General features: G+C 48.0%; 1 protein-coding gene across 1 annotated transcript in view; it reads right to left on the reverse strand.

The window, feature by feature from the left end:
* The window catches only part of LOC142578354 (solute carrier organic anion transporter family member 4C1-like), an 84,510-nt gene that overhangs the window by 7,737 nt on the left and 49,810 nt on the right, over positions 1-26,963 (reverse strand). Inside the window, exons 8-10 of the mRNA XM_075687751.1 lie at positions 24,336-24,506; positions 11,850-11,939; positions 2,576-2,771 (exon numbers count right to left, since the gene is read on the reverse strand). Coding sequence (XP_075543866.1) covers positions 2,576-2,771; positions 11,850-11,939; positions 24,336-24,506 — 457 coding nt within the window. The remainder of the gene's footprint in view (positions 1-2,575; positions 2,772-11,849; positions 11,940-24,335; positions 24,507-26,963) is intronic.

Raw genomic sequence — 26,963 nt, forward strand, 5'->3', positions numbered from 1 at the left:
CGCTACTGTAGAAATTATTGGTGAGTGCGAGGGACGAATGTCATCCGCATGACCGGCACAGCGACGCAGCAAAACTCACTCCACTCGCCTCCACGCAAATGCCTCGGGTGGAATTGAAGATCGTTGGCGTCATTAAGTATAATGCGCAAGTTAGTTTTATTTACTCTATAGGGTGACGACCAACAATTGCGTTATGGCCAGACTTGTACGTAACAAATTGCACGTAATTAGTTACCTGTGTTGAATGACATCCTTTTTTTTAATTTAACGATTACTTTGTTTACTCAGTAACGCTCGCTGTAATCCAATTTACGTTTTTGAGTAACAAGTTACATTTTTCACTAAACAAGCTATATAACAGGCGACGCAGCTTTGAGCACTTTAATTTCGCGGCAACTATAGTGTCCAAAGGGATTAAAGCACGTACCTGGCTTACCTCCTTCCCACAAACAGTGTCCAACAGCTATGCGTCGATCTCCTCAATATGCAGGCTTGCATATTTGCACACCTCTCTCAAAAGTCCAACCTCTAAGCTTCTGTCTTATCATTTTTCTCTCTTTCTCTCTATCTCTCGCTCTCTTGCAAACGCCTTTAGGCGCCCTTCCTAGGCAGTGGTAAGAGAAGCTTCTTAATTATTATTCTTCACTTAATGCATCTATTGAGTTCTCTAATATAGATAGAAGTTCTTTGCCGTTAAACGCGTATGTTTCTATCTGTCTGATATATACGTGATTTGTATAGAGCTATTTTTGCAATTGTAATACACGAGCAGTTTATTTAGGGCTGAGTAATATGCAGCTATATATTTAAAAAAAAACATTACAGATTTGGCCACACTTTCAAGGAACGTAAACGTTTGCTGCCGTCCGTTAGCGTTCGTGGTTTAAGCCTAAATTACTAATGAGTGAAGAACGCCAGGAAGAGCTCCACCAGATGTGTGCCTACAAACATAAACGGTGCCTTTATGGCTCGACACCGATGGTCACTTGCTATGTTAATGCCAGGGAATCACCTATGGACGATTTCTCATTTCTTCACTGGCCCTGCAGGAAGCGCCTTCCTCTAGCCCCAGCAACAACAATGAAGCTCAGTACTTCATAGATGTCCCAAACCAGAGCATCGTGGCATGGAGTAACCACAATCTTGGGCGCAATGTGTTGGTCAGTTACAACACAGTCCTTCTATGCAGCGCGTACGTCGAGAGATCTTTCAGTGTCGCTGCAGATGGCTTCACAAGAAAACTAGCGAAAATGACCAAAGAAAATTTTGAAAAGCACTTCATAGTTAAGATAAACAATCAAAAAATACAAACACATTGAAAGAGCCCGGTCAGCTCGTTCTAGCTACTTTATTTGTGCAGTGTTAATAAATGCAGGGAGTAAAGTACCGTTAAAGTAAGATTACCTTTTACTAATTGTCCAGTTACCTTCGTGGCGCAATAATTGGTAACTGCAATCAACCACATGTTTGAAAGAAGTCATTATAATTGTGATCGGTTACATTTTTCTGTACCGTATACAAGCCTGGCATATTGAAATCTTAGCTGAAGTGCGACGCTTTCCGTAGCAATTAAAAAGGGCATGAAGCAGAATTTCTGGGAAAAGTACTGCGATATTACAGAATCATGTCTTGAAAAAAAAATCAGTAGCCAATAACTTTGGGAAGTTTTCGGAAAAACAATAATATATGAGTATGCTCACACCCAAGGCAAGCGCTGCGTACGAAAACCGCAAGCGCTTAAGGAAGGCTGGGCCGCAACAACGGTATTTCTACTAATTCGCGCCTTAGTGCGCATTAGAACGCTTTGGGCTGTAGCGCCTTGTCAAGGAACTTTACAACAGAGTCGCAAAACCACATCGTTCCCCTGCTCCAGCAGTTATCGGCCATTCACATTGTCTCCTTCGCCATTCTTCAGTGCGCCACGCACGACAGTGTAACGTAAACAAGGCAGAGACCCAGAAACACTTGGCGTTATTGAGTCGTTCATTCCGAGATGCAGCAAACCACGTCACAATATCTGGCGTCCTAATCGCAACCCCATCGCCGGCTCTCTCTGAGTAAGGGTAGTGAGTCTAGAATGACATGCATTTGTGCACTGGAAGCACCGAATCATTTGCTGCGTCCTCAAATACGTCGCGGTTTCAATGTTTTGAACATCGCCTATTACGACCCCGGCGTGACGACGACGGCGACGGATAACCTCGACGGCCAATCGAACACCACGGCGCATTAACAGCTACGCGTTCGCAATAATAGGTGGTGCACGTCTAAAACGTGGTGGCCATGACGTGTTTCTGGCTCTGAAAGCCACTTCCAGTGCATACAGCCAGCAAAAGCATCGCCTTTGAGATTGGTTTCTCTTACAAGGTGGCAGCCGTCGATGGGGTGTGAACACCACCTATTGTAAAGAATGGGAAACCAGCCGGCGCGCGCGAATCTCGGAGGCCATGCTATATTGCAGCAAGTTTCCGCAGTGCACATCCAACGATCTTCCTGCACACACGTGTCGAACAGACGCGTGGATTTCGGTCGCTCCTCAAGGTGGCCGGTCGTGTTTGCGCGCTTGCGAACTCACACTTCGCCGATGTATCCATCCGGCGTGGCGTAAATGTTCTGCGGGCAGTTGAACGTGAAGATGAGCACTCCCAACCACGAAAAGCAGCAGTTGTACATGCAGAGCCGCATGATGCCCCCGTAGTCCAGGTTCCAGCGGCTCACCAGCGCACCGCCGATGATGGCACCGAAGCCGCCACCGACGAGCACGATGGGCCCTGTGCGAAAGTTTTGCTCGAGTTGGCTTGTAGCTCGAGTAAGATCGACTCACTCATTTTCCGGAGCCAAATGAACGACGCCGTACAGTCGACGCCTCGGAATTCCTTGCGACCGTGTTACAACTTATCAAGCGCAGTATAGGATAATGTGGGTCTGCTTGTATGTTATTTCTGTTACTTGCGCTAAGTGTACTTCACATTGACAAGGAACGCTTGACAAAGGGATTGAGCGAGAAGGGAACTGGACGCTTGCTTTATTTTCGACAATACATGTTTTTGTGTCGGGCGACTAAGACAGAAAGCTAAAAATGAGGTAAGAGGAAGTACATGAGGGTGAAAGAGATAAGACACATCGCTTATCCGCCAAGTATACATTGTAGCACTTCTGCAGCCCACACACGACGACAGAAAAAAAGAAAGGCCCACGGCGTTTTCTGTCGCCGTGTGTGTGTGTGCTCTTTGCTCTGCAGTGTTCATGATGCCGTTCCGACTAACCCATCAGCCTCTTCTATTTAAGCTTACGCACAAACACAAAAGCTTTGAGCACTTTCACGTGCACTTTGTGCTTCTCTTTCTCTTGCCGTCTTAGCGCCGTACAAATACGTTCATTGTCCACAATCGGGTAAATTTTAGTTCACTCTGCCTGAACTCGTTTTCCCACAGGTCCCATGTATCTGTGAAGTACTTAGCGCAAGTAGTAGAAATGAGCGGCAGCCATTTAGTCCCTTAGCTCACCTTGTCGCATCTAGTACCCATAAAACTGGGTCGCCACGGCAAAAGTCTCGTACGCCCGCGTGCAAAACGCCGTACTCACTAATGTAGCCAGAGCAACGAAATAATTCTTTTTTCCGTACATAGAAAGTGAAAAAAAAAAGTTGGCTCGCATAGATGGAAGCGGTTCGCGGTCACCTGCCTTTCAGAAGTATAATGGCAAAAAGTCGAACATTTTCATTCTTGGACGGTAATGCGCAAACATGGCGAAGATTATATTTCACTGCTTCAACGAATCGAGAGAATGCGTATGACACGCACTGTGCTTCAGCTAACGTTTCTGAACACATGAATCGCAGTGAGAGAGCACACCCGGGAAGCAGCCAATCCGCCACTGCGTATACCAAAGTCTTCAGTACTTAGAAAATTGGTTCGGCAGTGCTCATCGCTTTCATAATAACGCACACCACGAGGAGAAAGATGTGATTCGTGGAACACAGATTAAAGAGCTGTTTTATTCCCTGCTTTCACCATAGTCAAGTACACTATAGTGATCGTTGGAATGAGCCTCTTTTATTTATTTATTTATTTATTTATTTATTTATTTATTTATTTATTTAGAAAGACCTCACATGCCTACGAAGAGGCATAGCCTGAGGAGGCATATATGGTACAGTTTATCACAAGATACAATCGGTAAAAAGATATCGATGCGTAAAGGGGTTGAAACGTTGGCACAAAACGATGAAATTTACATATGTACAGAAAGATGTCCAAAACAAAGAGAAAAAAAGAAAAAGGAATGAACAGATAAGGATGGCAAAAGAACAGCAAGAGTATTACATAAAAGTAGCAAGATACTTTGCGCTGAGATGTTACACACAGCGTAATGTTAATAAAAAAACACATGGCATAACGTGTGACAATGCATTGAAAACGTAAACGTAATGGGATTTATAAGTGCCCCTCTACTAACTCAACCCTACGCACAGTGTCGAGAGAAATGTTTGAGCAAATTACTGAAAAAGGCATCATGATTTTTGAGCGAAGCAATGCTATACGGAAAGCTGTTCCCGAGACGATAGCGCGAGGCAGTAGTTTAAATGCTTGTGTCGCTCCATATACGCGGAAGAGCTGAAATTATTGTGTAATCTGCGCGATGTAAAGACGTGATGTTTCAAGCATTGTAGGGATAATCCGTCAGAGTGAATGAACTTATGGGAATAATGACAGCAATGCAATATCACGGCATGTACTGAACGACTGCAACGATAGTTCGGCTTTGATCTGCGTTACGCTAGACGGGGCGCTGTAATTAGAGAGTTTTAGAATAGGGGCCGCAAACATTTTGGAGCCCTAAAGAAATAGCGTCGAAGCCATGGCGCATGCGCGAGACGCAAATTGCGTTTGGGTTTTGCGTTGAGAACGCTATTTCACCGATTTAGCGGGAGCCCAAATAGCAACCCCTAAAGCTTTGCGTAAACAAACATGGCGGCACCCATCGAAGTGACGGCTCTAACCTAGCACTAAACTGGGTTCGATTCGTGGTAACGCGTGAAGTTCGCAAGCTAGGAGAAGTGACTACGGTTATCGCTTTCTCTCAACTATAGCGTGTGTTATGAAGATTGATTTAGACGCCGCTTATTCCGAATTCGATTGTGGATTTTATGGCTCGTAGGCCCAACACGGCTAAGCTTGGCTGGTGAAGGCATGTAAAGTTGGTGTGCTCAAAACTAAGCGCAACTAATTGTTTGCTGCTCACAGAATAACCTCTAAATTGTAATTAAACGCGAATACACGAAAGTTAAAATTACTATTCCTATCATAAAATGCTATATTTTATTTATTTCTAATATCTTTTCTTTGACGCCGTAGTGGCGCTGTCAGCGCAAGACGCTATCCACATACGCAAAGCCCTATTCTAAAGCTCTTCACTCCTGCGTGCCCCAACGCTAACACCCGCAAAGCTCTTTGGGGCCCCAAACTATTGGGACCCCTATTCTAAAACTCTCTATTATCAGTAATGACACACAGAAGGGCGTGCTCTGGTCAAGAGAAGCTGATCACCCTATTCGATGTATACGTGGACAAAGAAGCGAATACGTTGCTGTATCACATTCCGGAGCTTCTGTATACCAATAAACGTCTTACTGTTATTGTTTACGAAAAACCGAGTTACCGGAGTAGTGGATTGCCGTAGCTAAAGCCCCTTGACAATTTGAAAGTAGCGACACTTTCCTCCTCACGGCGCTTTCCTCCTCGATTCTCCTCGCCCGCCGGCTGCGCACGGCGCGCTTTTCCTCCTGGGCTCCCGCGGACGGGCCGCAGAATTCTATGGAGGCGTGTTATTTTGGGCCAGTTGCGCGCCCCACTGGGGTTGAAAGTTTTGAGAAGTGCTAATTACAACATCGATTATGCTGGAGGCAACGTTTATGAGAAGGTCGGTTTTTTTTTTCTTAAAGCCGTATCAACGGGGTATACCGATGTAAAGGGAGCTTTGGGGCGAGTTCTATACTCCAGACAATTTTTCTGCCACATGATCAGATGCTTTACTTCGTGCGTCTGATCTAGTACTGCTTGTGACACATCCCTTTGTGTGTGGCTTATTAAGCGAAAGCCTTAGACCTCTTTTCAAGGTCCCGTTGTGAGCTACAGAAAATATCACGTGACCGAAGGAAGGCGGGAAGCGAACCAAAGCATGTGCAGCCGCGCATAGGAGATGATTAATGATTGGCAAAGTAATGATCGATTAGTGATTGGATTAAGATGAATTCGGGTGTATTAAGGAGTGGATTAAAGGTGGATTAAAGTTGATGAAAGTGGATTAAGGTGCATAAAGGAGGACAAGGTTGGAATAAGCTCAATGAAGGTGGATTAGGGTGGATGAAGGTGCGTTGAGGTGCATTAAGGATGATTATAGTGGATTAGGGTGGATTAAAGTGCATGAAGCAGGATGAGGGTGGATTAAGAAGGATTAAGGTGCATTAAGGAGGATTATGGCGGGCTAAAGTGAATTAAAGTGAATGAAGGAGGATAAGGGTGGATTAAGGAGGAATAGGGTGGACTAAGGTAGATTAATGTGGATTACGGTGAATTAAGGACGATTATAGTGGCTTAGGGTGGATTAAAGTGAATGAGGAAGCAGAAGGGTTGATTAAGGAGGATTAAAGTGCATTCAGGGGGGTTAGAATAGATTAAGGTCGATGAAGGTGGATTAGGGTGCAATAAGGAGGACTCTCGTGGATTGTGGTAGATTAAAGTGAATGAAGGAGGATTAAGGTCGATGAATGTGGATTCTGTGGATTAATGTGCATTAGGAGGAGTATGGTAGACTAATCGGTCTTAATACTCAATGAACCCTAATTCACCTTAGTCCACCCTAATCCACCTTAATGCTCCTTCATCCACCTTAATCCAGCTTAATACTCCCAATCCCCCTTAATACAACCTAATCAACCTACATCGCCCCTAATGCACCTTAGCCTACAATACACGGTCTTAATCCTTCTTTATCAACCCTAACCCATCATAATCCGCCTTAATTCTCCATCATCCACCTTCATCCTTATTCATGCACCTTAATCCAACTTAATCCTGCTTAATAGTCCCAATCTACCTCAATACACCCTAATTCACCTCTATCAAACCTAATCCAGCTCGATAATCACTAATCCACCTTAATATACACTAATCCATCCTAATCGGTATTAATCCCCCTTAGCAACCCTAATTCACCTTAATCCACATTAATCGATCTTAATCTTACTTTATCCCCCTTAATCCTCCCTAATCCTACTTCATGCACCCTAATCGGTCTTCATACCCTTTTATCAACCCTTCACCTTAATCCACCATATTCTGCCTTAATCCTCCTCCACCCACCTCAATCTTTATTCATGCATCTTAATCCTTCTTAAGGCACTCTAATCCACCTTAATCTTCTTTAATGCACTCTAATCAACCTCAAGCGTAACCTCAAGCGTACCGGAATCGTGGAAGAACGCTAACATAATCCTAATCCACAAGAAAGGGGACGCCAAAGACTTGAAAAATTATAGACCGATCAGCTTACTGTCCGTTGCCTACAAAGTATTTACTAAGTTAATCGCAAATAGAATCAGGAACACCTTAGACTTCTGTCAACCAAAGGACCAGGCAGGATTCCGTAAAGGCTACTCAACAATAGACCATATTCACACTATCAATCAAGTGATAGAGAAATGTGCCGAATATAACCAACTCTTATATATAGCTTTCATTGATTACGAGAAAGCGTTTGATTCAGTCGAAACCTCAGCATTCATGGAGGCATTACGGAATCAGGGTGTAGATGAGCCATATGTAAAGATACTGGAAGATATCTATAGCGGCTCCACAGCCACCGTAGTCCTCCACAAAGAAAGCAACAAAATCCCTATAAAGAAAGGCGTCAGACAGGGAGATACGATCTCTCCCATGCTATTCACAGCATGTTTACAAGAGGTATTCCGAGACCTGGAGTGGGAAGAATTGGGGATAAAAGTTGATGGAGAATACCTTAGCAACTTGCGATTCGCTGATGATATTGCCTTGCTTAGTAACTCAGGAGACCAATTGCAATGCATGCTCACTGACCTGGAGAGGCAAAGCAGAAGGGTGGGTCTGAAAATTAATCTGCAGAAAACTAAAGTATTGTTTAACAGTCTCGGAAGAGAACAGCAGTTTACGATAGGTAGCGAAGCACTGGAAGTGGTAAGGGAATTCATCTACTTAGGGCAGGTAGTGACCACGGATCCGGATCATGAGACTGAAATAACCAGAAGAATAAGAATGGGCTGGGGTGCGTTTGGCAGGCATTCTCAAATCATGAACAGCAGGTTGCCACTATCCCTCAAAAGGAAAGTGTATAACAGCTGTGTATTACCAGTACTCACATATGGGGCAGAAACCTGGAGGCTTACGAAAAGGGTTCTGCTGAAATTGAGGACGACGCAACGAGCTATGGAAAGAAGAATGATGGGTGTGACGTTAAGGGATAAGAAAAGAGCAGATTGGGTGAGGCAACAAACACGGGTAAACGACATCTTAGTTGAAATCAAGAAAAAGAAATGGGCATGGGCCGGACATGTAATGAGGAGGGAAGATAACCGATGGTCACTAAGGGTTACGGACTGGATTCCAAGGGAAGGGATGCGCAGCAGGGGGCGGCAGAAAGTTAGGTGGGCGGATGACATGAAGACGTTTGCAGGGACAACATGGCCACAATTAGTACATGACCGGGGTAGTTGGAGAAGTATGGGAGAGGCCTTTGCCCTGCAGTGGGCGTAACAAGGCTGATGATGATGACGATGAAGAATCAACATTAATCCTCCCTAATCCACCTTATGTCAATCACTAATGATTCATTAATTAACTAAGGTAATCGTTCTCTTATACAGGGGTGGACATGATTTGGGTCACCTCTGGCCTTCCTTGGGTCACGTGATACTTCCAGTTTACGACGCGACCTTGAAACAGAGATCTAAAGGCTTTCGCCCTAAACTTAAAAAAAAAATCAATGTTGACTGTCCAACGCTCATCACCTGCAATACCACGGGTATAGTTGTCACTAATTTTTTCAGGGCGCAAAGCAGAATCTATAATGCTGCACTTCCGACTGAATAACAACAGTTAGCGACGTGCGAGGGGAATATTAAGAATACTGAGGACAACCGCAAACAAAAACGCTGGTGAGCAGGCCGGAAGAATGAAAAAAAAATTGGGGGACGCTTAAGCTTCGCCTTCAAGAGTGGAACGCGACAGCGTTCCCGTCGACCCGCTAAGGGGTGTAAGACAATGGGCTACGGCGCAGCGACTACGCGCCCCGCATCGGACGCGGTGAGCGTCGAGCAACGCAGAGTTCGGCGCGACAAGGAAATGTGCGCCTGAGCAAGCGACGCACGCCTGAGCCTTAGAAACAGCTCTTTTCTAAGGCAACACCGCGTTCACTAGAGGCGCCTTTGTACCGCTTTGAAGCATCGAACTCGTGGCTCAGTGGTAACGTCTCCGTCTCACACTCCGGAGACCCTGGTTCGATTCCCACCCAGCCCATCTTGCAAGTTGTTTTTCATTCATGAAGTGCCTGCTAGGATTATCGCTCACGGCCAACGCCGCCGACGCCGACGACACCGGCTTTTCTGCGACACGAGCTCCTTAACGCTGTCGCGTTAAAATGCAGCATTACGGAATGCTTTGCTATGAGGTATAAGAAATACGCCACAGCTCGCAAACGACGCTGTTCTTTGTCGGAACAAAGTTCTTTCGGCCAATGTCATGCAGCCACTGCTTCCTGCGCAAGCCGTCACGCTTTCCTTGTGCTATCATAAAAACGGCATGACTATCTTCAGGCTTCATGCGGCAGTTATATGTGGAACAGCCCGGCATAGCGCTAGCACATAGAGCAGGAAACACGGCGTACAACGTTCGCTACGCCGAGCTAAGACATAACACATGCGGAAGAGGTGGCCATCGCGCTCGCCGCCGCAGATCAGGACTCGCGGGTCATTATTAGCGACTCACGAGGGGCCTGCAGGAACATTGAAAGGGGCTTTATTCCCTATTTGGCGTACCGCTTACTTCAAGGCAGCAATTATCTCGGGGTCCCCGCGCCCCGCACGATAGTATGGACTCCCGCGCACGAGGGTCTCGAGGGCAACGAAGCGGCCGACGCCGCTGCCCGCGCGCTCACTCTCCGGGCATCGCCTTCGCCTCCCGTCGCTGCGGACTCCGACCCCAATCCGGTATTTACCTTCAAGGAAATTACCCAACACTACGAATATGGCCATGCAATCTTTCCTAAGCCCTGTAAGGGCCTCACGAAGGCGGATGAGCGTTTACTCCTTCGCCTCTATACTAAAACACTGTTGTGCCCGGCAATCCAAAAACATTTCGACCCTGCGTGCACAGGGAAGTGCCCGCACTGTGAGGAAAAATCTTCGGACATTTTCCACATGGTGTGGGCATGCCAATCAACCCCTCACCTTCCCCCTATACCCAACCCTACCCGGGAGGACTGGGAGGCGGCCCTGCTCGGCTGCTCCGACCTGGCGAGCCAGAAGGCCCTGGTCGGCCGTGCCCGAGCCGCGGCTACAGCCAATGGGTTCCTGTAATGAGGTGCCCACCTAGTTTCTATAAGGAACGGCCCCTTAAGGACTGCTCCACACGCTCCCTGTAAATACTTCAAACAATAAAGTTTTTCAGTCAGTCGAGCTAAAGCGCTGAGCCAGCCGTGCTCAGGAGGCAAATGGGGCGAACAAAAAAGAAAAACACAAGCAAAACTCAAGATCCGCGCGTTTCCAAGGGCAACGGCGGGGATTACAATCGTCGTGCAGAAAAACGGGGGCAAAACTGGTTACCGCGGGGGGAACGCACAAGGGGCGAGGAGGAGGCGAGGAGGTCGCGCGGCGGCGGCAGAGTTCAAAGAGTGTCGCTACTTTCAAATCATCAAGGGACTTTAGCCGTAGCAAGGCTAGTAGCGACATCTAGTGATGCTTTGTCCAACCACAACCTGGTGTAATTGTGGTGTTACATGGGCGTTCTTGTCGAAAAAGAAAGAAAGAAAACCTGCATGTTAACGATGATGTTTCTGTCTACACTTTGCACCAGGAGGGAAGTATAGGAAGCCTAGTTACAGAAATAACAGCGACGTGTCTACTACACATAAACTCAATGCTATAAAGGTGGCTCCACCGAGCCAGCCATTTTCAAACCCCCTATTGTGTAGTGGGCGGTGAAAGGCTCGCCCTGCTAGCAGTTCCGCAAAACTCAGCATTTGGTCAAACTCCCAGCCGTTCGGCTCACCACAGGTACTCTACCAACGTGATGCGGTTGAGTTTCCCGTGAAATTCCTTAATAGCCAAAAGCGACACGCGATTTAGAGAACGGGTCCTCAAGTCTGCTGCCATAATGCTTCTCGGTCCTCCCGAGCTTTTGGCGCAGGCTGTTTAGGAAGTATGTTGCTCTGTTCCTCGTCGCGACACTTAATTTGGCCCGCCGATGCTGGCAAAAAAATATTTTTTGGTAATTAAAATAGAAAAATCGAACGAGAGGAGACAAAAGTTGAAGACCGCTAAATGCTTTTCGCTGATGACTCGATTGGAAACAATGTGCGTCTGAAAAAGTTCGCCAGGCGACGCCGTGTATTAATCAATAGGTGTAGGTACTGCAACCATCGATTTCTTTTATCGATGTGTTCAGTCCTCATCTCTTTCTGCACTTCCTACGGTGAACGTCAACCAACAAAGAGACGTCATGTTCCTGATTCTGTCCGCGAGGGCAGGGATACACCACAGGGCATAGGGCGTTCCAATGTACCAAACCAAACAGGAAAGCGACATACACGACACTTACCGACCATGTAGGCAACCCTGGCAGACGGCAACCCTAACTGGGACTCGAAGAACTTGGTCATCATCGAGGTGAGGCCCGTGGTGTACATTTCTGCGAACGGGCCATCAGATGAAAAGAATGTTTTCGCATTCATACGAGAAATCATGGGAGCGCTCAGCAATAAAAAAAAGAAGAACGGTATAGCACTGTGACGACACTAGCCACGTGCACATCGAGCCCTGCTTCGCACTTTGACAATTTTCCACGTGGCGGGAAAGGAGACAATTCGATACCGCATTCTGACATGGCATTCAAGCTAGCAACGCTTGAGCAACGTTGCGTCGAAATCGGATAATGTCCAGTGGCCTATAATGAAGCCTGCAGTACAGCGATTGCACAATAGCGAGCGGCGTGACATTGTCTGGCACATGCCACATAGCCCTTTCATATGACCAACATTTATTATTCCAGGTAACCATTCCTAAGTGCCCCAGAATTTGTTTTTTAAATTGCCTGTGGCTGAAAACATAATTCTAGACCTTGAGCCAGAGTATCCAAAGAGGCGGACATTATTTGAACGAGAAATCTAAACACATGTTCCACTAACTGATGAGAATTCACTAAGCAACTTAATTACTTCACGGCACATATTGCAATTTACAAATTGTAGCAGACGTAGAAAGGAAAATAACAACACAAATCAATCGGCGGTCATCACCACTGAATTTCGTGGCCGGATTTTGTTGCTCGCTGCGGCTCATATATCTGTTACAATACGAAGTTAGAAATTGAGCAAGTTGCCCCGCCCCACTGAATAATTTTTTTTGTCTCTTGTAAATGCACGCCAATTACACAAAGCGATCGTGTGTTAGTCAACGCAGCATGAAAACGCCAGTGGGCCCGTTCAAAAGACGCTGCTACGTTTGCACTGTGTCTGGAGATCAACTGTAGCGAGAAGGTAAATCGTGTGATAGGTTCTCTCGTAGTGTCTTGTCATTTCGAAAACGCAAACTCCAAGCGAATGTTCTCATGCTCCGTGATCCAAGTTTACACTTACGAAGATATCTTCAACCGCTTGTCACGCGGCGTCAGCATGTCTTAGGTATTTCGTGGGTATTAAACTCCAGTCTGACATTCCCGACCTTTATTTGTCAGCACTACGAAATTTGGTAGCCGATTCCAGAGTCTAATATGACAACCGCGGACACAATTTTAAGTACAAGCAGTAGGACTAGTTTGCATCCATTGTCTAATCGCGGGGATATGCATGGTATACAATATTTTGGAATGATAACACAATCTATGTAGATTTGTGAAAGCACCCCATAGCGTTCTACGCACTGTAGGGGAGGAATGAAGAGAGCATGATTATTACGTCTGCTGTTACGTTCTGACTCGTGCGGTATTAAGCCAGCGGCTTCATTGCATATTCATCCGACAACGTAAAAATAAAACTGATTAGTGTTCCACATAGACGAGGCGTACTCCAACTGAAGTCGTAACAATTATAAGCAAGTTTTGTACTCTTACATGCAAGCATTAAGTGGCATTTGCCACCATAATGTTGATCACGTTCGTTTACGGCAATGAAGCGTAGGTAACAGGACGTTTTATCATTCTGTCGCTATCAGAAACGGGCGCCACGACCGGCAGTCGACGTTGTGCTTAGCGCCGAAAGAGCGTATGTACAGAATCAACAATGGCGGGTGCTCTCAAGGTGGACGACTAATTCCCCTCACACAGATCTACATTGAAACCGCGCATTTCCACCAGAAATAACAGGGGATATTCAAAATACATAGCGATCTGCATGGCAACACTGGTAGCACCCACCATTTTCTCTGGAGTGTCGTTGTGAAGTAGTTGCCTGTATTTTATGCGACTCGGCGATCGTCGCCATTCGGCTGTTCAGGACTCTCAATGCAACAGTCGCATACATCCTCCAGCCATTATTGAAGAACGAGTTTCACTGTGCCTCCACGTATAAACTAAGCAACACCCTTTCTTTTAGAGCGCAGCTCTTTGGCGTCCGTTCCTGGGTTTCGCGTCGGCGTCGTCGTCGGCCTCGTAACCAGCTCCGCCCCCCTTTCATCCCCCCAGCGCTAGCAGCGACCGACTGATACCGCTGGATGCCGCTGACGCCGCTAGAGAGTCAAGATAACGTGACTGCATAGAACACCGTCGCCGCCATGCAGAAAGAGGAGGAAAGGGTCCCCCCCCCCCCTGTTCTTGTGTGGCGGATAGGGTGCTCTTCAGTTGCCGACGCGCCGGTTATTCGTTGTCCCTGAAACCAACTCCGCAGCTGGGGTTGACTCACTATCGGCGTCAGCGGCATCAGTCAGTCGCTGCTATCTCTTCCCTCCTCCCTTTATCGTGTTGTCCGCTTGCTGCGCGCGCTTCTGCCCCCATCGTTTGCCGCTGGGTGTACACGCCGCCCCCCTCCCCCCTCTTCCTGCGAGTCTCCGGTTGTCAAAGCGCCGGCTCGAACTTAATTCCTTTCTTCGCTCCTCCTCCAATGCGACCCCTGTGCGGTGGCAATCAGAGAGCCAGATCGGTGGCGGCGGATCTGTATATGTGCACCGCCCGAGCCGAAATTGCCGCTGCCGTTCGCCCTGTGCGGTGGCAATCAGAAAGCCAGATCGGTGGCGGCTTGACATAAAGACAAACAGCAATTTCCTAACACTTATGCGGGAGAACATCCCGTTCCTCTCGCTCGTAACGCGTCCCACGGCTGTGACAACCTCGCGAGGCACTTGTATAGATCTCGTCTTTGAGAATCAAGCATTGGTGTACCAAGTCGAACATATATCAGTCTATTTCTCCGACCACAAAGCTTCCTTCATGACTGTCAAGAACTGTTAGTGGAGTCTTTGTTAAAGGAATACGTGTGAAAAATAAAAAAAAAATTCTGTGATAGCGCATACATGTGTTGCTCGATTTCTTTGCCTCAATCTATCGAAAAGGTGAAACAGCTTATTTGCTGCGCTCAAATTTCGCATTAGGAAGTAACGTAATCGTCGGCAATTTTTTCTCCCTGTCCGAACGGCCTTCTCAACATATGCACTGCGTTGAAACCGAAACCTGTCGCCGAGCCTCTTTTTGCGTCTACGTGCACGTTTGTAGCGTGAATGGACAAACGTGATCAGCAAGCTGACGGTCAGGTCCGTGCGCTGTCTCTTGCTGTTCGCTGCCGCAATTATAAACGTTTCGCGCAGTGGGGCGCTGCGCGTGTTATCCCTAGCTCGCTCACGTTCTGTGCACTACTTATTTTCTCGCATTGCTTTTGTGCTGCGGGCGTTCGTAAGTATTGAGGACTTCGCTGTTTACGTACGCTCCGCCTACAAAGCACAGCGCAGTAACATTAACAACTCTACAAACCCTTTTACTTAATGCTTGTTTAGAAAAAGTTTATTTCGACAAGAGACGATACGAACACCGAGTCATAATCACGGCATAATTCCAACGGGACGATAACATGTAAGAAACGAAACACAGCACGTTTTCAGCATAAGTAATGTCCGAGTCCTCCCGTACCAACATATAAACACATATACCCACGGAAAGGCACAGTTACACATAAACTAAATGCCAGATGTACAAAATGATTTTCGATATATACAGTGTACACAATGGTTATATACAATGATGATGGATAGAACACTTTACACAATTTTGAAGTGATGTGCACGAGATGGGTATAAACAAAAATGACCATGTATACGAGAGGACATACACACAGAAATCACGGGCACCTGCATTCTATGTGCATTAAATGAATACTTCTGATGGTCTGACTACAAGAACCAGGCTGGACGAAAATTCAGCCATACGCGTCCATCAGCCAGACAGGAAACGACATGACCACTGTCGAAGGAATTATTCTTCTCCAAGGAAGAACAACTCCTCCGACAGAAACGACAGTAGCTCAGAGTAGAGCCTCCCCATAAGTGGTAACAGAGCGCGGTGATGACGTCCTGTGGCAACTGCCTCGCACCGCTTACGCCATAGACAGAAGGCCCCCGCAGCAATTAAACGTCGCGCGAAGCGGCCACGCGAGCAGCGACAAGATGTAATAAAGCGGTTAACTCCAAGGCCACGAAAACCAGTATGCACCGCCCTCCAAAATATCCTGGCAACGACGCATTGCAGCAGTACATGTTTATTGGATCCTTGAAGGGGGCAATTAGGACACAGCGAAGATGGGACAACGCCCCACAGCTCAAGCCTGTCCCGAGTTGGAAGCACCTGCCACCCTAGACGCCACATGAAGTCGCGTAGGTGGCCAGGCAGAAATGACGCCGTTATCGCATCCCACGACACATTATTGGAACGTGCGAGGCGCGCTGGGGGAACTAGAGGAAGCAGTAAGGCTGACATAGTATCTACTACACGGTTTTGGAGAAAGTCTACATCAGGACATACCTGTTGTATGTGGCGATAAAATGCCACGGCCGTACAGTAAAATGTAGGTGCGTTTAACACTTGTGGTCCGTGATTTAAGTGTACGGCCGGTAACATGTAGAGAATTTTTGTGCCAAGGAAATAGCAAGCGAGTTCACGCGCTGGACACTGATCATGCTGTAACAGGCGGAGCAGAAATCGCAGAGCAAGGAGCCGGCAGCGGACAGACACGGATGGGAAGGCTAACCCACCGCGAGAGCGTGGTTGCCCAAGCGCCGCGCGACAGACTAGTTCTGCACGGCCCGACCAGAAGAAGGCACCAAGAAGGGACTGCAAGCACCTAGTAACCCGTAATGGTGGCTGCACGACGTGACAAACGTACCACACTCGGCCGCAAAATACAGACTGCGCTAAGGACCTTCTTTCTGATAGGGGTAAATGATACCCTTGAACATCTTCAGTATTTCGCCTTACATCTTCAAGAATTGATCGAGAGCCACACAGAGTCTGATATGCCATGAGAGGTGTAGTCAAGGCCTAAAATGCGAAGAGAATTTCTCTTTTAAAGACGGAAAATTGGACTTAGCCGTGTCTGTGGTGAACCAATGAACAAATAACTACATTTTGAAAAATTTAGCGCAGCACCAGAAATATTTCCGTACTCAGTGAAAATTCGAAGGCTATGGGTTAAGCTATCTTCATTCCTGAGATATAATGTGATGCCATCGGCGAAGGCTGTCACCTTCACAACACCGCTACCAGGCAGTGGGAGACGACATACGTAAGAGTCTCTCACTATTAAGCGCAGAAATGGTTCAAGGCTCAGCACAAAGAGTACTGGGGATAGAGGGCACCCTTGACGAACGCCACGAGTAACGGGAAACGGTGCACTTTCTCGACCATCAAGGAACAATGTACTTCGGATATTTGAATAGGTATTCCTAATAAGTTCAACAAAATTTGACGAAAAGCCTAACGAGTTCAGTACATTAAAAATGTAGTTATGTTCAAGGCGATCGAATGCCTTACCTTGATCTAGTGAACAAACCGTTTTACCATCCCTCCACGGTTAAGCACTCTGAAAAAACGCAAGCTACAATAGCATATGACCACATAGAACTCTCCAGCTGGCACCAGCTTTGCTGCAGAGCTAGATAAACTTTGAGAAGTGAACGTTACTGCTAAGTAGAGCAAGAAAGCTACACGCATTACTCGACACCTAGAGAACATTCCTTTTACCTGAACACATCAAGAGCACGTGCCTATGGTGTGTTACAGGACAAAATACTTTATTTTGCTTCGCTAACTTTAATGTCACAAATGCGTGACCGGAAGTTTTCTGGGGTCGTGAACGCACTGCTGCCTCAGCGCGGACAACTAAATATGCGTGGCTCTCCTATCACAGACACCAGAGAACAGTGGAGCTGGGGACCCCAGTAAAGTAGTGCCAAACCGCACACAAGACACGAGCGCCGGCAACACGCCCCCACGGTGTTCTCCAAAGGCGTCTACTACGGCGTCCACGATTCGGGTGGCCACGCCATATCAGGCGCCGCGGTTGTCTCCACTCTGTACGGAGCGGCGGGCGAGGAGGACATCGAGGCACGCTAGCAGCCGCCGGCGAAGAACGCCCCTCCTCCCTCACCTGACCCCACTGCCTCGCGTGAGCAGGCACGCATCCGGCCGCGTTCCTCGCTCACGTGCGAGCTGCTCCTTCTCCCGCGCTAGGCTCCACCCACCCTCGCCGCTATGCTGCGCGATGCTATGTTTATACGCTGCTTTCGCTCTCTCTCAGCTCTCTCTCCTCCAGCTCGGCGATTTTTTTTCCACTGCGAGGAATAGGACCGCCAAAGCGAGCGCGCTTTTAACGCGATAGCGTTAAGGAGCTCGTGTCGCAGAAAAGCCGGTGTCGTCGGCGTCGGTGTCGGCGTCAGCGGCGTTGGCCGTGAGCGATAAATCACGGCAGGCACTTCATAGATAAAAAGCAACTTCCAAGATGGGCTGGGTGGGAATCGAACCAGGGTCTCCGGAGTGTGAGACGGAGACGTTACCACTGAGCCACGAGTTCGATGCTTCAAAGCGGTACAAAAGCGCCTCTAGTGAACGCGGTGTTGCCTTAGAAACTAGCTGTTTCTAAGGCTCAGGCGTGCGTCGCTTGCTCAGGCGCACATTCCGTTGTCGCGCCGAACGCTGCGTTGCTCGACGCTCACCGCGTCCGATGTGGGGCGCGTAGTCGCTGCGCCGTAGCCCATTGTCTTACACCCCTTGGCGGGTCGACGGGAACGCTGTCGCGTTCCACTCTTGAAGGCGAAGCTTAAGCGTCCTCCAATTTTTATAGGAGAGCAATGACGTCACACCATTTGTTTCCCCGCTGCACCACTCCTTCTCCCCCGCTAGGCTCCACCCACCCTCGCAACGCCGCTACGCTGTGCGATGCTATTGGAGAGCTTTAGGTTAGGGGACGCAAGCGGCTTGCGTACGCAACTGGGGGCGACGGTACTGCGCATGCGCAGACCCAGACGTAGGAGTCTGTGCATGCGCAGTACCGTGGCCCCTAGTTCTTGCGCACGCAAACCCCTTGCGTCCCCTAATCTAAAGCTCTCTATTTTTATACTCATACGCTGCTTTCACTCTCACTCAGCTCTCTCTCCCTCAGCTCGGCGGAGCCGCGAACTGCAAGAGCAAACCAGCGAGGTTCTAACAGCTCCACTGTAAAAAGTCTATAGAATAGCACGGCGTCTGCCTACTAGAGCCGAAATCAACAAAAGAAACAAGGAAAATGAACCCACATGCAATTCAACAGCGCACTGCATCGTGAAACTGCAACAGCTTGAGAGCAGATCGCACAAGCGTTGTCTATCTTCATGTCGTCGGTGAACTGCTGTACGTAATGTGTAGAGCGGTATGCACCGCCCTTCTCACGCGTACCTCTTCCATTTGTTTTTGTATGGCGGAACCTGGTTTGATGGACATTGATGGACACTACGTCAATAAGTGCTCCATCTGCACGCTTGTGCTAACGTGTCAATGCGTTCCTTTTATGCGTTAGTATTAGGAGTGTCAAATTAGGAAAAAGCGTACGTGGGAATCCGTTCACATGGTAGAGGTCTCATATTGTCATGTACGTTCTTTATTTCGGGAAATCCTCGGCGCACGCACACACACTCAGTCTGCGTTCCATCCCGATTCACCGCACGCGGCTTGCTCCGAATAAGGTCCACACTGAGCTGCTGCATTGGGTGGGTGGCCCATGAACTGTCCTTCAGTCTCTTTGGTTTTTGCCGAGGTTTGAAAGCCTGGCACTGCTGACAGCTGCGGATGTAACGGGAGATATCGGAACGGATACCGAGCCATGTGAACTGGCTCTTCACACGTTTCCAAGTTTTAAATAGCCTAAATGTCCACTTAGGGGGTGGTCATGCTCCGTTTTCAGTGCCATGTCTCGTTAGTGTTGGGGAAGCCAGGCGACCTTACGTTCACCGACGGTATACATAAGGACACCATTGTTCGAGATTTCACTGTGATCAGCTAGGTCGTGTACCCTCTTGGACTCTTTAGCGTCACCAGGTCAAGCTATAACTATTGCAGCAGCTGCAGCAGCAGTGGATCCTTGCGTTGTTCGAACTGAAACTTTGCAGTGTCGGTGAGTGGGGACACATCAGTCACGTTAACAGGAGCTGCTAGTTCAAAACGAATGGTTTGTTGTGGCTCCTGCACTTCGATGGGAAACCAGTCCTCCGCCAAACAAGGCTGAGCATATTTGGCAGCAGGGATGGGGCACCTGCTAAGTGTATCCGCTGGGATGTTGGCCCGTCCTTTATGATGCCTTATGGTACACTTGAAACCTTGTAATCTCAACACGCAACGTCTGCTGTCTGCTGTCAGGTTGACATTTGCCTGGAGAGATTATATGTGCAAGGAACTTTAATGCCTGTTCACAGCATGTAACTTTGCTGGGACTGATTGTGGGACCTGCAGAGCCAATTCCTCTCAGTACGTCATCGATATGTTGTAGGTGGTCCTAAAAATTTTCTGTATAAATGAGCACATCGTCAAGAAATGCCATGCTGAAGTTGTGTTTCATGCTTTCTAACACTTTGTCCATGAGAGACTAAAATTTTTCCGGCCTACTTGCTACCCCAAATGGTATTCGTTTAAATCGAAACACTCCTCTATGGCACAGGAATGCAGTCTTCGGTACATCGTCGGGAGCAACCGCCACTTTAAAGAAGCCCTGAGCAAGGTAGAGGCTCGTGAACCACCTAGCGCGGCCGAGCTGAGCCAGTACCCAGTCCGCACGGGGCATGGGATATGCTAGCTGACACAGTTGTGATTGCATTTAAGGGTCTGTAGTCGACCGCAAGGCTATATCCTCGAGTTTTCTTCTTTACTAATACAGAGGCACTGGGCCAGGAACTGGAGCAGAGCTCAATCAGGTCTTGGTCCAGCAGATCTTGGATACACCCATCAAGAATTTCTGTTTTGGCTGTTAACCGGGTGCAGCTTGTATCTAACTGGTGGGTGGCTGCCTGTGTCTATTTTGTGAATCACCAGGGACGTGCAACCTGGCAGAGTGGTAAAAATATGGTTACGGCCTGCAAGGATGTTATTAAGTTTCTGCTTCTGCTCCTCCCGAAAGTTCTCTAGACTACACTCGCCACTCTCAGTTGTATTGTGGCACACACCCTGCACATCTGCAAAAAGTGACTGTAGAGAGCTGGCCACATTTTCATCAGGCTCTTGACCTTGCTTACCGCATTGCAATGCTGCCTTACAGACTGACAGGGGTCGGTGTCCAGCCTCCGACGCACATGGCCGCTTCGGTGCTTTTTTAAGTTTAACGAGCCCATATGGTAGAAAGTGCAGTGACCATCCGCCAAGGCTGATGTGGAGAGAAATGCCTGTCACCTCAAGAAAATCCCGCCCAAGGACAACATCGTGACACAGCTGTGGCAAACGAAGAAAGCGCTACTTCCTGTACCCACCTTGCCATCGAATACAGCACACTGTAAAATAATTTGCACCCTAAAAAGTGAAAAAGGGTGTAAATGTGTCTATAACTCACACCCTTAGGATGTCCGTTAAATAGATAACACCCTAAGGGTGTGAGTTATAGACACATTTGCACCCTTTTTCACTTTTTAGGGTGTAAATGATTTTACAGTGCAGCGAACAGATTGTGCAGTTTGTGACCAGCCCTGAGCAAGCCTCGGGGTTCGTGCCTCTTTCCTAAGGTGCCTCCCGCGCTCTTGGCCGCTGCGATGGCACGGCTACATATTAAGCTCCCGCTTGCCCCAGTGTCTATGAGTGCATAAAGGACACTGTTACTAATCAACAGTCCAAGCAGTGGCTCTTTATTCCCGGCTGTTGCCAGCACTTGCAGGTACGTCGCGTAGCCGTCGGCCGGAGAGGCGGCTACGTTCGTCCATTTCTCGGGCAATCTGCTTGTATAGGTGTCCCGGGGAATTGCCGTGAAAACAGCAGGGTTGGTGGCTCGAATCGCGGGATACCTTGCGTCGCCTAAAACCAGAAGTTCTGAAGCGTTCTCCGAGTTGTTGCAGTGCCGAAGTGTAGTTTCCCCGTGTGTTCGGCGCGCGAGCTCGGCACAGGTGAGGGCTTCCACTCAGGGGCTCTAGCGTGAAGCGTCCTTGACCGTGGACACTCAGAAGCCGAAACTGCGGCAGGCTGCAGCTGTCACTCTCGTTGCTGGGCCGGGTGCGTTTGGTTGGGCATTGCAGTGGTGTGCGGAGATGAATAGACGAAGACCAAATCAGCTGCTGCTTGTGCAATACGCGTTGGTGGCGGTGGCGCGTAGCGCATGCGATGACAAGCGCGTTCCATGATAGGGCCGGCCGCCTTCGCCATTTCTTGCAGGTTTGCGAAGCTCATGCTGGCTGGTAGGTCTTGGAATGTCGGATGCATTTGTCTCCGCTCGCGTTCTACCTTTTCGGCATCTCAAACAGGCTCCGCATACGTTCATAGTATTCTACAATGAACTGCTTGAGGTTCTCTGCCGGATGCTGAGTTCACTGATCTAGCTCTGCTTTTAGTTTAAACTTGTAGTCAACGGTGATAAACTGCGCCGTAAATTCGGATGCGAAGGACTGGCAGTCGGGTGCGCCCCTGAGAAGCGCCACCATTGTTTGGCTTACCCCTCCAACGCTGCTGGAAGTAACTGCGAACGGCGGTCAGGGGGGATCCCCGCAATATCGCAGTACTCTGAGTGCTTCTCCAGAAAGTCTTGCGGCAATTGTCGGTCCTGCTAGCCACTGAATTTCGGCAGTGGGACAGATGCACATTTGATGTTGAGCGCTCGCCCCGCGTCGGTTGTGTCGTCAGGCCTAACCATGTCGTTGAGCGGCGTGGTGCGCAGAATTTGAGCTATATCAGCCGCGAGCCTCTTCCTTTCCATAGGGGTCCAGGAGGTCGAAGCCAACAGTCCTTGGACAATCGAAGAAGGCAGGGGAGGCTGCGCAACAGCCTGGGTGGCACTACACGATTCTTTGTCCTTCATGTTAGGTCCGGTCGGAAGAGCCCCCACTTGTTATATACGTTCTTTATTTCAGGAAATCCTCGGCGCACGCACACACACGCAGTCTGCGTTCCCTCCTGCCGCACCGCACGCAGCTTGCTCCGCCGATTACTTCCCTCACTCAGTTCGGTGTCGCGCGCTCCCTGCATGCTAACCGCGCACACACGCCTTCCATGTTCTCCCTGCCCGTCACACACCGTTGCCTACCGTCCCGTGCCTGCTACTCTACACAGATGCCTATCGTCTCGTGCCTGCAACTCTACGCCACCTGGCGTCGGCCTGGTACCCTCACATAAATATTATATATATATATATATATATATATATATATATATATATATATATATTGTCATGAGCTTTGTCATGAAGCACGGCTGCCGCGCAGACAATCAGAGGGAAGAAGAGAAGAACGACGTTAGCCAAGCTGCCGCGGGACCGCTCTCCAAACCGCGCCTATCAACCAGATCCATCTGGACCTGCATTAAACACCTCGTGTGTAACATTATATATATATATATATATATATATATATATATATATATATATATATATATATATATATATATATATATATATATATATATATATTGCAACTGACGGTGGTATGCTCCGGACCACCGTCGATTGCACTTCGTTCCTCAAAGAGGCAAGACATGTCGAGTGAGCTCATGAACAACACTTTCTAACGTGGTGAACGTGGTTTCAATCATAGGCCCAGGACCTAATATTCTCATTTCTCTCGCATTTACCGCTAAATCGTCTCTGATTTTCTTTTCTTAGTTCTTTCTTTGTACAAATGAAAATAGAAATGTGGTGATCACCGTGCCGCCTTCTCAAAAGTTTTCTTCATTTCTTTCTTTGCGTGGAGAATATTTAGACCAAAATGGGGTGTGCCACCAAGACCCGTGGGTTGTTTTTGAATGAGTGTGCGAAAATATTTTTTAGTTGCTAAATGCTCAAAACGTTTTAAGATCTCAAGGTCATCGCACAGCTTATAAAACAGCAGTGCTTTCACAAAGTTCTAGCAAATATAGTTATGCGCTCAGAGGCTAAACAGGCGTTCGCGTGCCCGGACATATACGGACATGTAAGCAAACGTAGCACTTTTTTGTTCTTTTGTTAGGGGAGGGAGTGGGCTGAAGGCCTCCTTTATAAATGTCGCAGTGAACAAACAGACACGGGGGCACGAGAAGGAAAACTCAGTGGGCGTTGCCCACCGTTTAGCATGCGGATTTTGTTTTATTCGCAGATTTGTTTGTTATTATTTCAGTCGGGGACATAAGCCCATCATTTTGCAAGCTTTGCTACCTACTCCTTGCTTCGCGCATAGCCGCAAATTCAGCAGCGGGCAAACGCCACATAACACGGGTGAAATCATGCAGCCATGCTGTCGAGCGAGCACTTTCGTTTCGCGGTGTTCTAGACAAAATGACGGATACCGCTTTGATTCGAGTCGATAGACGACGCTTGACATTTTGAATATGCCCCATTCGTTTAAAGAGAGCAGACGCCGTGACACCTCGGGGCAATTATTCCGTCACGTGACACCTCGTCTCATCGGCACATATACTCACGGCTGCAAGAAAACGATATGCACAGCATCATGAAGGGCACGTTGGTTAGGAGCCGGCGAATGGCCTTGGGCAGGTCGGTGATGCGCTGGCCGAATTCGCTGGTCGGCATCATGCTGATCACCGAGACGGCCGTCTGGTCGCCCTTCTTCTCCGCGCACGCCGCGTCGTAGCCTGCGGCATCGGAACAGACAGCCACCTCGCGTCAACGGCTGTTCACAGGCACTGATCGAAATGCGCACAGTGCAATGCATAGCTAACGCCCTTACACTCAAAGAGGGCGCAAGGGTGTGAATCGTAGTTTTGCTTTTTACCAACGCAATAGTCACAAGCGCATAACACACAGCCTATTCTGTGTGTTGCAACTCTGATTGAACTATTGCGCGTTAAAGAACTCGAGGTTGTCCGTGTGTTGTATACTCCTCACTTTGTCCTTGTTTGTTCGCGCTTGAACGGGACGCGCTGTCCGCGTTAGGCTGGACTCCTTCGTTACACCGTACCTCCTAATGAGAAAATGGCTTTGGCACATAAAACTCCATCATATAATATATAGTGCTACAACTATTGCTTCTTAGAATTCGACTGCATGTGCAGAATATAAAATCTGTTCTGAGTAACGACATGTGAAGCTCCTCAACCTTACACCACTGAGCACAAGAAGCATCTTTGAGTTTCAACGCGGTAATAATCAATATCTGTGTCTCTACAGGAAAGTGCGTGTTCTTCTAGTTTTGCTTACTGCAGAGACATGTAGTTTCCAGGGCTTTCAGTGCTGTTCCTAATTACCTAGTTTTGCAACACCAGTATAGTTCAATCTGCTTTCATCATGCTTCAGTCTTGATTATTTCATCAACTTCGAATTCTGAATAAATAAGAAGCAAGATTAGGAAATTACGCATGTGTTCTACTTCGCCTAAGCCAACAAAGCTCACTAAGACACAAAATTTCAATGTGTGAGTACTTAGTTATTTCATTTCACAAAATGCAGTCTTCGGAGTTGATATATGTAGCGTGAATTCGGCTTCCTGAATTCTCCAAAACAGTAGCGCCTTCTCTACTACACTCACGTTCCTAAGCGCACGATAGGAACATTTGTTGGCAATAGGTGAAACATCCCTATATACAGAGGACGGCCCCGGTGACCGGGCGTGCGGGGCCATCCGGGCGCCCACTTCCTGCCTTTCACTTCTTACTGCTAGCTGCGTTTAAATTGTTTTATAAATAAACAGAAGCAATGAAAAGCGTGGCATCAACCTATCAAAACAGCTAGAGGCGCTACTGCACTCTTAAGGCGCGATGCAAGAGTGGTTGAAAGGTGACACTTCCGACTGGCACTCTGTAAAACCGCGGTTAGATTCAGGCTGGGCGGCTGTACCTTCTTTTTTGTTTGCGCTTTATTTCTCGAAACGTCTCGGAAGACGGTTCGGGATTACTGAAGAGGTAAAATGGAGAGACGCCGACCAAAAATGAACAGGTTTTAGAGAACTTGAAGACGTTTCGGCTCCCGTACGGAAGCCTTGTTCACAGAAAAGTGGATCGACGAGGCGAGCTTATGTCCGTTTTAATACGCTACCGCTGCACCTAGCGCACGCAGGTGGGAAGATTGTCATCATTCCTGTTTAGCGCTTTTTTTTTTCGGCTACTTTCCCCAGGATCGTGCCCGTGCGTTAACGCAAAACTATCATCATCTGGATTGGCTCCAGCGTCGTCGTCATCTTCCACAGCTCCAGCTCGTTGGCGCCCCTCGGCCCGAACGCGCTCGTGCCATTGCTCCCGCGGTCACGGTCGTCATTAATTAACACAAAGACGTAATCAATTTTACAGCGAAGCTGTTAAGGGCTAGTTCCGCCAGAATGGCGTCCGTGTGTCGACACACACGGATGCACTGTAAAATAATTTACACCCTAAAAGCGCAAAAAGGTGTAAATGTGTCGATAACTCCCACTCTTAGGGTGTTATCTGTATAACGGGCACCCCAAGGGTGTGAGTTAGACACATTTACACCCTTTTTCACTTTTTAGGGTGCAAATTTTTTTACAGTGTGCTCCCTTGCGTGGGGCGATGCCGAAGGTAGTGCAATGCTGGGCCGACCCGCGGTGGAGGCGAAGCAGGCGTGAAATACTCGCCACGCGTGGGCCGATCCCGAAGCTAGTGCAATGCCGGGCCAACCCACAACGGAGGTGCAGGTGTCCATTAAGGGGCCCACATACGAAGCTTCGCTGGTCATCCTTCTTCACAGAGCGGAAAGGCACTGAGTTTTTTTTTATATATATTGCTTTGGGGGAAGCACGAAAAAATAGGGCAGCGATACAGCAGTAGATATCGCTGTACAAATAAAACGTAGCGTGCATTTTGGCAAAACACACAAGGAGCATATACTGCAGTTACGAAAGATCACCTTTTCAAATGGGTGTATTAGCTCGCTGAAACGCCCATTTCCATGGGTGAAAGGGGGCGAGCTATAGGCGCGAGAAAACACCCCTATGAGAATGAAATTTTTCTTAGTGTGACACCAACACTTCAACTACCTTTATTTACTTTTTATTCAATTTCTGCTGTTCCCGTCACTTATGGAGTGCCCCGCAAGGGGTCTTTGAGGAAACAAAGGGAACGTGAAAGTAATATTTTTTC

The sequence above is a fragment of the Dermacentor variabilis genome, chromosome 4, assembly GCF_050947875.1.
Source record: "Dermacentor variabilis isolate Ectoservices chromosome 4, ASM5094787v1, whole genome shotgun sequence".
NCBI lineage: Eukaryota > Metazoa > Arthropoda > Arachnida > Ixodida > Ixodidae > Dermacentor > Dermacentor variabilis.